This window comes from Gordionus sp. m RMFG-2023, chromosome 2, assembly GCF_954871325.1.
Source record: "Gordionus sp. m RMFG-2023 chromosome 2, tfGorSpeb1-WG-v2, whole genome shotgun sequence".
Classification (NCBI taxonomy): Eukaryota; Metazoa; Nematomorpha; class Gordioida; order Chordodea; family Parachordodidae; genus Gordionus; species Gordionus sp. m RMFG-2023.
Window position 1 is genome coordinate 14,447,835 of NC_088776.1, and position 13,721 is coordinate 14,461,555.

General features: G+C 30.3%; 1 protein-coding gene across 1 annotated transcript; it reads left to right on the forward strand.

Annotated features, from left to right (window-relative positions):
- The first annotated feature begins 762 nt into the window (after window positions 1-762).
- On the forward strand, window positions 763-11,804 carry LOC135925540 (protein shisa-like-2B). Its single transcript, XM_065460928.1, has 3 exons — window positions 763-875; window positions 3,507-3,675; window positions 11,600-11,804. The coding sequence occupies exons 1-3, from the start codon at window positions 815-817 to the stop codon at window positions 11,778-11,780; spliced, it is 411 nt and encodes a 136-aa protein (XP_065317000.1). The 5' UTR covers window positions 763-814; the 3' UTR covers window positions 11,781-11,804.
- Window positions 11,805-13,721: the final 1,917 nt, after the last annotated feature.

Here is a 13,721-nt window from a genome sequence, read left to right on the forward strand (position 1 = left end):
CTGTTATCTTATAAAACATAATAGCTTAATTAGAAACACATTTTCTTTAATTATTGCATCTTCAAAAAACTTGTATCACTATCAATAATAAACTCATTTTAAAAATAAAATGGGATTTAAAATAGAACAACTTAATTTTTTTGATAACTTAGGTCACAAATTTAATATTTAAATAAATAAACATCGATTTGCATTTTATAATTCAATTTTAAAAAATAGAAATATCGTGAAATTGTAATAAATACAAAATAATTTTTATTTATTAGTATTTAAAATACAAATACTGCCCAACCCTGTAAACATTCCATTTTAAATATTAATAATAAAATGCTCACATAAAATGTTAATTTTATATTTATGGGGAATTTTTTTTTTGAAACTATTATATTTTGATGTATTAGCAAAAATATCCCTACCCCCCCCCTACCCTTCCCCCCTTCCCCCCCCCCCCCCATCTCCTAAAATATTTTAATATATTCAATTTTTAACCAAACTATATAATCTCATATGCGCTGACATAATTATCTAAAATAATGATAACAAATAAAATAGGCTCTTTTATTATAAAAATATTTGACACACTATTGACCGCATAATTTAAAAATTAATATTATCATTTCTATTTATTAGATAAATTCACCCCAAGGTTATTTAAATTATATTTTAATAGTTTTTTATAATGTTTTAAAAAAAGTTTTCAAAAATCCTAATTAATGAAAAATAAATCTAAATAATTTTCCCCTCTATTATTTTACAGAAAATATATTATTTACTATCTCATGGAAAGAAACTTCTTCCAATTATCGATTCTATTATGACTCGTACTAAATTAGCTAAAAATATATTGATTGTCACTCAATTTATCATAAACATAGGTAAAAAAATTTCAACATATTTTAAATTTTATAATAATATCTATAAGTCATTGACATGCGGTTTATGCATGCCAGCCTATATATGATAACTAAATATAATTTGGCATAAATACGAACGAGAAAACAAAGTAAGAGGGAAATGATTTTTTTATAAAAGGATTAAGGTGATGATGAATGATAAATTGTCAACCCACATTATAAAAGATTAGATTTTAAAATGATTATTGTAATATCAAACATATCCATATTTTGTACAATAACTTTAAACCATTAAACCAATGTACATATTTGAACTCCAATTTGATATATTTTTTCATAAAAAAATTCGAAATAATAAAGATTATAATTTAATCAATATTTAGGATAAGAATTCTTGGATATATTTCTTCTATTTAAAATAGAGATTTGTTAAAACTTACCGAAGAATCGATTATAAATATATTTAAATTTAAAAAATTGACAATTTGGCAATAATGGCAACGGTTAAAGTAACATTATGCTATGCTAGTCTAATTATTTTATTTTTAAATTACATATCGATATGAAGATTTTAAAAATATGAATGGAAATAATCTTTTCCTGGCAAAAAAAGTCTAAATAAGTTGGGCATCTTCTGAAAATTACCTATCTTTATCTGCAGGCGCGTACGCAGCTGGGAGGGGGACAAATCCCCCCCCCCCCCCAAAGCCAAAAAATGCAGATGCCGGATTATATTTTTCAAAAATATTATTGTTAATATTAATTTATATTTGTTAATATTTATTCTTATCTCATATATACATATATATATATATATATATTATATTTATTTATCACATTCATCTACTAAGTTATTTTATCAATCAATTTCGATTTCAAGTTTTCCTTGGCGTAATTTACCTATTATTTTCAAATTTTAGTGGCGTAATATTTATCTAAATTTCTAATAAAATAATAATTATCTCTGAAACTCCTTGTCCAACAGGGAGAAAAAAATTGCAAGCTTGTCCAACGAGATCGAGTCTCCGCCACAGTAACAGCTATTTTGGAGTTAGAAGAGCTGATTATTAATGCTATTACTGAAATATCACAATGGCTTGAAAGAAATATTTCCTCAGAAGCAAGAAAATTATTGGATTCAATACTTATTCCAAATTTTTTTTCTCATTAGAATGTATTATTTAATTATACAACTATTTTATGTAATACTTTTCAAAAACATAACATTGACTTGATTAAGAAGATGAGAATAGCGGAGAGCATTTTATTAGAACTCAAGGAAATAGAGCTAGTGTTGTTGAAGAATTTCATATTTTATATGTTATTGTTGAGTCAAAAGCAGAGCTATACGTGTTAAATATTTGTCCCCCTCGACTTGCAGCAAGCAAGCTCATCATCAAAACATTAATATAGGATCAGTAGAAGAGTATTATAAAACAAATGTCCCCTCTCCCAACCTTTTTCATATGGTGATAGAAAAAAATATAAATATTTGTTATATTTTTATCATGAAGATGTTAAAATATCTTATGATGCCTTATTAGCTGAATAACTATGATTAAAAGATTAACTATGGTTGATACAGTCCCAAAAAATGCTATGGATGCTTTTTATTTCAAACACATTTTAGATTATACTCCCAATTATTAAAATGGTTATATATATATTAGCAGCTCTTTAGTAAACTAATGAGAGAACATTCACTTTTTTAAGAAGAATAACAGAGCCTTGCAGAGGTACCATTTGCAGGACCAGGCCCAGATTTTATTTTAAAATTTTTTCCGGCCCGGGTTTTTTTTAAAAAAATTTTCAGGCCCGGCCCGGCTGGCTTAGCCCGAATTTTTTAAAATAAATTATATTTATTTTTGATATTTATAGCTAATAATGGCGATTTCAAATATTTGGTTTTAAAATATACAACTCGGCTCGGATATTTTTTCTTAAAAAATTTTCAGGCCCAGCCCGGGTGTTTTTTAAAAAAAAATTACGAGCCCGGCCCGGGTATATTTAAAAAAATTAAAATACGGTCCGGCTCAGGGGCCGGGCCTGCAAGTCTGTGAAAAACATACCTATGAAATACAACATCTGAAAGTAGATTGAATGATTTGGATCTTTTGAATATTCATAGACATTTAACGCCAAGCAAGGATTGATAATTGAAAAATTAGCTCAAAACATACAAAATACAATTATTCCTAAGAAACTTTTTGTGTATTAATTTATATTTACAACATTTAAATTTTTTATACTTTATATATTTTAAAAGCTCAAAAAATTCAAATTTCAATTTTGGGTCATTTAGGTGATTCATATCGTGGGTTATATTCACTTTATATTTTATGATTCACATTTAAATGCCGGTTTATATATATAATTTTTTTAATTCACATTAGTTTAAAATTGTGTATTAGAAAAGTTATTAATCCTAATAAATTTATGCTTAGTATTTTTAATTAAAAATATTATTTCTTAAAAAAATTTATTATCCCCCCCCCCCCCCAGACCAAATTCCTGCGTACGCGCCTGTTTATCTGTCAAATGATTAGAAGTGAAATTGTTAACATTTATAAAAACTGCTTTTTGGTGAGGCATATTCCAGCAACACATTATTCATTATTTTTATATTACAAAAACAAATAACAATTTAAATAGTAATAAATCAAGAATATTGTTCGAGTTTCACCGATATCAACAAGAAATTTGTTAATGGGTTTGCGTGCCCACGGTATGTAGACAAAAAGAACGAAATATATTGTTGTGGCCAGTACAATAACAAGTATTGTTGTAATGCTGTAGGAAAATACACCCAAGAGGAAAAATTGTAAGTTAAAAAAAAATAATATTTTGATATATACTTTTAAAGATTGTTTCAAAGTAAGAGCTAAATGTATGCTAATATATTTTAGCATACAATTAGAGTTTGTATATATTAGATAATTTTAAATAGTCAAAATTCGCATCTCATTAAATTTTTAGCTCAAAAATATTATAGGATGTGTGCCAAATGAATAATGTAATATTTATAAAAAATAAGTAGTCTTGTTAAGAAGACTTAAAGAGATCCTAAAGGTAAACTTAGTGTTGTCAAACGGCCCGATTTAAGTCGATTTTTAACGGCCCGATTAAGATGTTAGCCAAAATAATATTATGTAAGCCTCGAGATTTGGCAAATGGAGGTCCTAATTTTTCTACCATCAATGAGCAAAATTTTCATACATAATATTTTGGCTAAAATGGTAATCAGCCCATATTTAAAAATCGGACCTATTAACAACATTCAAGCTCCTTCCCATTTTTTAAAATGTCTGTTCAGAAAATTTTAAAATGTATATTCTTTAAAAACTATTTTTGTGTGAATTCCCTTTTTAAGAAAATGAATTCTCTCATTTTAAAAAGTTTAACAACGCCATTATTAAAATCAAAATAATTAATTAGTTTTCTTTCTAATTTAAAATATGTATGATTCGTTAATAATGGACTAATCATGCGCTAAAAAACTACCAAAATTCTCATTCACATGTCTAATTGATAATTTATAATTAAATTCTAGATGTGCTGCAAAAAAGGAATTAGTAGTTTTATATTTAACACAATAATGGTGTAGTTCATATCTTCTGTATTTATAAAATGAATATTGTAGTATCCTTACTCTATATAAATTGAGATGTTATTCATTTAGAAGTAGGACATTCCTTTTACACGTGAATTCTTTTTAACTCACTATTGTCATTTGGAACCTCTATCTTTGCCTTAAAATCATCATTCCATTAGCCAGAATTTTGCGATGGAAGGAAAGCACTTTAGGTGAGTTTTCTCAGTAAGTTTATTGGGGGTCGTCTTTGTCCACTTATTGCAGGCCTTCGGTTATGTTATTGGGTTTTGACTTTTTTTATAAAAAAAATGCTGTTCTTTTGAAAATTTTGAATTATGCTCATTATTTTAAATACTTATTAACTTTCACTTATTTTTTTCAAATTAATGTTTATAGTGAAAGTGATATATTGTATTTATTTTTGGAGGGGAGCGGGGGGGGGGTAATAATTATTAGCTTAAAATGATATTTATGAGCAAGCTAATTTCCGAAGGAGGTACTCTTCCATCTACCACTAACTACTTTTTCCTTACATAAATCTTTGGGATGTGTTTAAACTACCTTAACCGCGCCTCTCTAAGATTCTATCTTAAATGTTCCCAAACCAGTATACCTTTATAGATTTTATTACTACTAATTGATCTTTTTTTGATTTCCCCAACATTATATATCAATGGGATAGATGCCATAGAGACAAAATTGATAAAAGATATTTAGGAATATGATCAAGAATCAAAAAAATATATTATGAAGATGCTTTTTGTATGAGGTACATTGAATAAAGATAGCATTGCATGTTATCAGTTTTAAAATGTTTGAAATAATTAAAGAGCAGGAAGTGGTAGACGCCCTTATAAAAATAAAGCGATATCGCCAAATTCCAATAAAGAGAAGAAATAGAGAGTGTGCACTATTTTGGAGCACCTGCTATAGAATTAAATTGATGAGACCTGGAAGTTTTTATCGAAAAAACTTTAAGCCGAATATGATCAATAAAAAGAGCCTATTTGATTTAATGCGTGTTAGATCAATCTAATCTATAAATTCGGTAGTAAAAGTAGAGAGAGAAATATAAAGACTACATCTGTGTAATGACTCCCTTTGGGAAGTAAATGCAGAATAAAATAGCATAGTCCTACTCATTCGTAGTAAGGAAGCAATGGGTACTTAATTGGGTTCATGAAGAGATGATATGCAGACTATAAAGAAAAAGAAAGGGAAAAATATGGGAGGGCGATAGATGTCAAGTGTCAGTAGAATGCAAAAACAGATGAACCAATAACACTTTTTTGCCAATACTGATACCACCAATACTTATATAAAATATAAATGAAAAACATACACAACTTAATCATATTTAATAAATAAATCTTTTTAAATAATCCTGGCTCCAGAGTTCTTTTCTATGTAGAAAAAGGCGGATTAAATTTTACCACCCATTCTCCTCTCTTTTTTTACAGGTTATAGTCAGTTCAAGTTTGTTACCTACCATACACGACCCTGATCTACAAGATGCTCTCCAGACTTGAGTGAGCATTTGCCAGCATGCCATTGGCAGACCCATACCCACATTTCAAAAGGTTTGGAATATTTTCCTAGTATCTTACTTCTTTAATTACCTCTTACCGAGTGATTTATTAGAACAATGTCTCTGCTAAGTATATTGAATTGGCTACTATTCTTCTTCTTACTATGCAAAATAACATTCTTTTACTTTATCTTGGGTGTGATATGTCGCTTTCTTCAAAATGTATTAATTTCTTACCTTCAGATTCTAAAGAATATAATTATTTATATTATAAATATTACATAGACCACTTTCAATGCACACAAAAGTCATTAAACGGATCTCAAAAAACTTAAAAGATTAATATTCCCGATATTTTTAAGCTAAATTATTTATTTCCAAGCAACAACAGAAGGCCGGATTATTATCAGCCAATACCTTGTGTTTTTGGCCTTCCAGTTGCTTAAAATTATATATGCGTTGATTTATCAGCGTGATCCAACAGAAATTCTTTCGAGATTGGATTAGTCTAACTCTTGTAAGTAAATAACATTGATAATGTATTATTTATACTATTTGTTAACAATACTTTGTGTTTTTGATTAAGAATTTCTAAAATTAATCACATTATTAAAATTAAGTAAAATAAGTGGAGATCATAATGAAGCATTCTACTAAAGCAATCCATTATTATGGCTTTTCACAAAACCAACTTCTTTGCTATCTATGACTCCATTTAACAATACCCATCATCTCACTTTTTTTAATTTTTTTTTTCCGGTCATGGGTTACTTTATTTGAATATTTACTGATATGATATGATGTCAAAATATATTAGCAAATAATTAATTTTTTAAAAAGGTAAAATAAATAAAGGTGAAAAATTGTAGAAATAGAATTTACGGGAAAGGATAGGGGATAAAAAAAGGAAGCTTGGAAAATGGAAGGTTATTCAATGGAAGAGATGAAGCTTAGATAGTTAGAACGAATGATGGCGGTAGCAAGTCTTTGGCGTAAAAAGAGGGATTCCTTAGGCTGGTCAGTTTTTTCGCGTATCCGTTTGCCTAAATCTTTGAAAAAACGTTGAGCTTTGCTACCGAAGGTGGTGAGAATGGTGCAGGCGATGGGTATGAATAAGAAAGAAGGATCTAAGGAACTGTACTTTATGGTTTTGCGGGATTCAGCGAGGGTGAGGGCATCGACATTATGGTTAGAAGGTGCATTTGGGTCAATGCAGGTGAAGTCCCAAACCAGGAGCTGACCCCTTGACCAGGGGATCAAGGACATTCCATCAGGGCGTTTCCCATCGGTTCTGAATATTCCGGTTGGTTCTAGTCTAGATGGAATGCCTCCTGATTTGAGGGCGCGTAAAATGATGTCATTGCATTTGATGTGCCGTGAAAAGCGGCCACGACAAAAGCGACAATGGAGGCAGTGCCTACCCTTGCTGTCGACGCTGGTTTCGCAATGTTTGCATTGGTACGGAAGAACAATTTCGCAATTGAGCCGTAGTCCAATAGCAAATCTTAGCTCGTCAGCAGTGAGCAACAAATCGAGGTTGTTGGGGTATAGTTTCCAGAAACTCGTAACCAGATCCTTGGTTCAATTGGTGAAAAACTGTGAGATCGTCGTCGTGAAGGCTCGATTTTAGGTAAGCGACGGAGCCTTCGTTGAGTGGAATATCCCAGTCTCTCTGTGAACATGAGGAGGGTCGTGCGTTGTCCCAAATGGTCTGGGCTTCAGCTAATAAGGGGTCAGGGAAGTTGGAAAGCTGGCTAATGTGTGAATCGGATGAAAGACGAGAGGCAATGAAACCACTGATGGAAAGAGTTAGAGGTGAGCGTAAGCCGTTACCCCCGAGCTTGCATGGAAGTGATGCTTGTAACCATGAATTATGGTTAAAGCGGAGATTAAGGATCTCTTCGGCGAGAGATTTGACGGAGATTTCAAAAGATTTTAATGAGTCGGGGAATTTGAAAATTGAGGTGGATCGAAGGGCGTAAAGAATTTTAGGAATGTAATAGAAGTTTTTGAGGAGAAAAAAAGCTTGATGTGGAGGGAGAAACTTAGAGATGTTTTTGAAATGAAGTAAGCTGGATGATGCGTTAGTGAAAAAGTGATTGATGGATTCCAGGCCACCGACTGGAGAGCCGAGATGACTGAGGGATGAGAGTTCGGTTGTGTGAAAGTTGTGGTTGAATGGGATGGAGCAATGAAATGGACAGATCTCAGTTTTTTGTTCGTTGAGTGAGAGACCGATAGCATAGGAATGTGTTTTGATGATGGTGAGTGCCTTAGCAACCTCGTTAGGGGGACCGCAGAGTATTCCGTCATCAATGTACCAAGTATGCAGTGGGAGATTGCAGTTGGAAGAAATGTTTTTGACCATTTCGTTGATTTCAATGCAGAAAAGTATCGATCCCAAAGGATCGCCTTGTTGGATCCCTCCAAATGATGAAAGTAAATAGTTGTTGAATTGGAGATGAGATGGCTTGGAGTAGCAAGAATTGAAGAATTGGGAAAAGGTGGGGAATGAGTGGTACATTTGTGGGGGAAAGTGAGAGCGGCGAATGGAGTTGAAGGCGTTAGAGAAATCAATTTTAACGAGGATTTCGTTATTTGGGTTGGTTTGGAGATGGATACGTAGCGTGTGTGGCTATTTCGCAGCCTCCTTGGATGCCGATTCCAAGTTGATGAGGTGCTAGAATTAAGGCTGCGTTGTCCTTAATTTTGGAAGATATTAGCTTAGCGACAAGACGGCGAAATACGGTTCCGATTGCAATTGGGCGGATATCCTTATTAGGTTTTTCGAGTGTGATTAGTTTAGCACCGAATAAGAGTGGTCTGATGGACTCGGGAACGAGGCCTTGTGCTATTTTGTTACAAAATGTTGTTAAATTTTGTAAAATTAGGACCTGGCTGACTATGAGGGGGGATGTGAGATCCTGGAGGAAGATGGGACGAAGCCCATCGTAACCGGGAGAAGAGTCGTGATGGAAGGATAGAATAGATTTACGCACCTCGGCGGGGGTAAAATTAGAAGGGAAAATATTGGGAGGAGGTGGAGGTATGAAATCAACTAAGGAGGGGTGCTTTAGTTTGAGTTTGTGGAAACTTTCCTCGTTACTAGTGGCAAATGAATCATCAGAAGCTACTAAGCGAAGAGCGGATTTGATGTTTAGGTTGTTAATTTTGTTGGAAATTACTTTGCCTTTAATTGTAGGCTGGAAAGTTTTTTGGGTACATGAAAAGATGTTGTGGTTGTGAGGGTGAGGGGATGTAAGGTTGCATCTTTAATTTGTTGGGTTAGAGATTTCTGAATCTCTGGATTGGGAGGTTGGAGAGTCGTGAAGGAAAATGTGAAGAGTTTGAGCCAATGATCGAGGGAGGAGAAGTTATTTAATAATGATTGAAGGCATGTGGAGAGGGCTTTGGCTACTTGTACTCTGGAGCCTTTAGGAATTCTAGAGATAATGGGAGGTTTGTCGGATTTTAGGAAGTTGATGATGTCGCCATGGGTGGTTGGTTGGAGGGGAATAAATGTGTTTGATGTGGTTGGTATGTGGACGTTGTTGGATGAGGTGGAAGAGTGGCTGTGAGTAGAAAAGATGGAAAGGGGATTTAGAAAGGGAGGAGAAGGACGCTTCCCGGACTCAGGACAAACGATGCCATTGGTTTTGTGTTTGGTGAAGAGGCCAGGTTTGGTGATTTTTATGTTTTTAGAGCATGCGGGACAGTGTACCATTATATGGATAAAGAAAGGTTGTGAATAATTGTGTAGAGAATGGGGATGTGACAGAGAGTAAGAAGAAATAATCTGCAGAGAATAATGATGTTGTAAAGATAAGGTTATTAAATATGAGAGGAAAGAATGGGCATAAAGGTTGTTGGGGTTGGTTGGTGTTTGATAGAGGTTGGTTATTTTTTTTAATAAATGTGATGGTTAAAGTAAATAAAAGATTGAAATGAAAGACTGAGGAATATATATAAAAGGGGGGAAAAAAGAAAATTATTTTGGGTATGTTTATGAAAGGGAAAAGAAAATTATATTGTATTAATGGGGATATTACAAGGAATGTAAGAAAATTTGAGTCTTGAAGAATATATATATATATATATATAAGAAAAAAAAAAAAATTTTTGGTTCAAATGTGAGGAATAAATGTGTACAAAGAAAAAAATATGCATATTGTTTTTTAAATTTTCTTTATACACAAATTTTTAATATTCTTATAATAGTGATTTGTTTTAATATATCTTTGTTATAAATCTAAGATATACAATTATATACAAATAAAAAGAGTGCACCACTTATGTTATATGTACATGCGCGTAGCCAGGAATTTGCTTTTATATAAAAAATTTCTAAAACTCATCTTGTAATTATTATTGAACATCGAAAATTTCGTAAATTTAATAGAACTAGTGACCAAAAAATGGATAATTTGTAAATTTATCAAATATAAATTTGAAATATAATTTTATGCACAAAAATTTGGTTATAAATTATTAACGTAAACGGCCTATACCACTAGGCTAAGGATATTTTTCAGCTGAAATTCAGTTTTTCCGTTTTTGGAATAGGCTGAAAAGGCTAGATATGGAGCTATTAATAAATAATCTACAAAAATATGAATTGTTTCGAAAATTTCAAATGTATATAAATGTATATGAATTACTTTTTAGAAAAAATTACCCAATTTATAATATATAAATTTTATTTAAAAAATTTAAATGTTGGCATATGAACCATCAACTTATTTACAAAAAAAATATATACAGACTTTTTTTTTGATTGAGCTAAAATGATGTCATCAGTATTTGGCAGTGTTGTTAAAAACCTCGATTCAGTCGGTTTTTTAAAAATTATAAATTAATATTTAACCCAATAAAATATTACCTATATGCCTCAAGATTTTGGGAAAGGTTGGTTCTCTTGTGGGGAAATGTCGAGGACTATACAATATTAAGATTAGTTGTTTTTTTAAATCGGCTACATCGAAGTTTTACCACACTAAAGAATAAGGATGGGATAAAAGGATATTTTATATTTTTCTACTGCTCTTACAATAGTTGGAACGATGGGCATGGATTGGCATGTGAATTTCAAATTCATAAAGGCCTGCTTTTAATTTAACTCAACAATCACATTTATGAAATATAAAATTTCATCAACATTTGACCTAATTTTTATAAGCTCTACTATTATATTATTTTATGCGATTTTCATGATAACTAAATAAATAAAATTTTTTGAAACAGATAGGATAAAATACTAGTATACCAAAATAATTTTTTGATACTTTTTTAAACAAATATAAATTGGAATTTCTTCTCTTCTATCAATAATATCCATTTAAGAAAGAAAAAAAATTGATGAATAAATTTGATAATTTATGAAATTAAAATTGTAATAATACATTTCAAGTTATTTTTCTTATGCATATACTTTTATTATCGTAATAAAATGACAATTTTTATTGTTTTTTTTATCGGCAGTCTATATTTAAGAATAATTACATAAAACTTTTGATATTTTCTTATGCTAAAACTTGAATGAGTAAGCTAATTTTCTGAGTATAAATTATAAGTCTATCCTTTTTAAGTAATATAATATATTCTTATATTTATTTTTAAACAATAAAGTTCCCCCATAGTCCTGTGGATAGCGACTGGATTATCTATTCTGTTCATCATATTCATAACCTTGCTGGTATGCATGTATTGCAAAAATTGTTTCATAGCTCAACTTTTGAGACGAAATAATCAAAACATCAATCAATGCACAAATGGGATCCTGAAAGAAACTAAATTAGGATATTTTTGATATATCTCAAGTCTTTCTGGGCATATGTGGGATTTATTTTTCCTTGCTTTATTTATTCTCCAATTAATTTTTAAATCCTCCATTTTTTTATCAATTAAAGATTTATAAATATTTAATTTTTACATTTTATGGAGGCGTTAAAATAAAGAGATAAATGATCGTTTTCGTATGTTATGCAATATATGCAGATATAATGCCAAGAAATCAGCCAAAATATAAATTATATTTCAGATGTTTTGTAGATAGTTTTGATTACACTATTTATATGCTACCTAAAAAGAAACGAAATATTTTAAATATTAACAAAATATTTTCGTTTATTTCAACATATCATACGAGATAAAGTGATCGTGTTAACTTATATTATTATAAAAGCTAATTAAAGTTGGTTATTTATATATTGTAATCTGTAAAAGATTTTATCTCGTGGAATTTTTTATATAATATTTTAAACCAATCAATATCTGATCCTTTTGAAATAGTATATAATATATTATAATAAGGATGGTTAATAAAAATATATTAGGATGATATACAAATGGTAATTTTATAGAAACTGTGTATTCCACACTGATTCATGTCACATTACATGCAACCGGTTTTGGTAAATAGCCCATACCTAATTTCTTTCTATTGATAATTTTGATTTGGATTATCTTTGTTAAAAAATATTTAGGAGGTTTTTTAGGGTATTTTTTCATAACTTAGGGGGAGTAGAAAAATCTTTTTAATTAAATCAAGTATATATTTATTATTTAATGTGTTGTTAAGTTACTTTTCATTACAGTTACATTATTAAATTACTTGTTATGATTTTCAAAAAAATAAAAAAATCTAAGTAGTAAAATTTTCTTAGGTAACTAGTTATAATACCTTTAAAAAACAATACAAATTACATCCAATACACTTGAATTTAACTGGTTTTTACAGCTACATTTTCATGTAAAGTAGTTAATCAAGGGCAATAATTATCTGTTAACATTTAATTTAATTATACAAAGTGACGTCACTAGCCTTTACAATCTCAGGAAGCTCATCTTTAAATTTTTATAGTAGGATCTTCGAATTTTTTAGAGGTATTGAGCACCCTCATCTCTAACCCTAGTGGCACTATTGACCCTGCTACAGTTTAGGTTATAGCTCTTTTGAAAACATAACTAGTTACAGATATTTATTAAGTATCGTAAATAAAAAAAAGGATATAAATTGATGACCTTATTAAATTAGTTTGAGAAAATGTCAAATTGATAGAAAAAAAATTATAAAATTAAATAAGCTTTTCATTTCATAAAACCGGGGAATGAGGTCCGTTTGATACAATACATCAAATAGAAATGTAATTATATAGAGATAATACTAATCAAAGTTATAATTATATTTACACATGAATATTTTATTCTTATTTGTAGTCAATGATTGTTCAGCACAATAACATGTGATCTACCATTTTTTAATTTATATATATATAAATTTATCATGGAATAGGTTCGGTCTTCAACCCTTCTTTCTAAATACATTTATACTGAGCACATTCAGTTGTTAAATTGTTGAAGAGTGTCAAAAATAATCTGAAATAATATTATAAAACATTGAATAAGTGGCATTAATGAATGCCTAAGACGTGCTCAGCTCATTTATATTTAATTTGAGCTAACCTGAATTAGATTATTTACTTCATGGCATGCTTAAATAATAAGCGCTAACGACGTAATTGTTGGCTAATGTTGTTAAACGTCCCGATTTAAAAAAATGACCCGATTAAAAATTTAGCCAAAAATATTATGTAAGCCTCGACATTTGACAAATAGAGGTCCAAACCTTTCTGCCTAGGAGCAAAATATCCAGGCTTACATAATATTATTTTGGCTAAAATCTAATTTTTTAAAAATCGACCTTTTAACAACACCACTGTACACAAGATAATATATTATTGCAACGCCA

Bases quoted from the DNA above. Each gene is read 5' to 3' on its own strand.
- LOC135925540 (XM_065460928.1), top strand. From the start codon at position 815: ATGACTCGTACTAAATTAGCTAAAAATATATTGATTGTCACTCAATTT. The intron at 876-3,506 runs GTAAAAAAATTT...CAATTTAAATAG, and splicing joins TCAATTTATCATAAACATAG to TAATAAATCAAGAATATTGT. The intron at 3,676-11,599 runs GTAAGTTAAAAA...TAAACAATAAAG, and splicing joins TACACCCAAGAGGAAAAATT to TTCCCCCATAGTCCTGTGGA.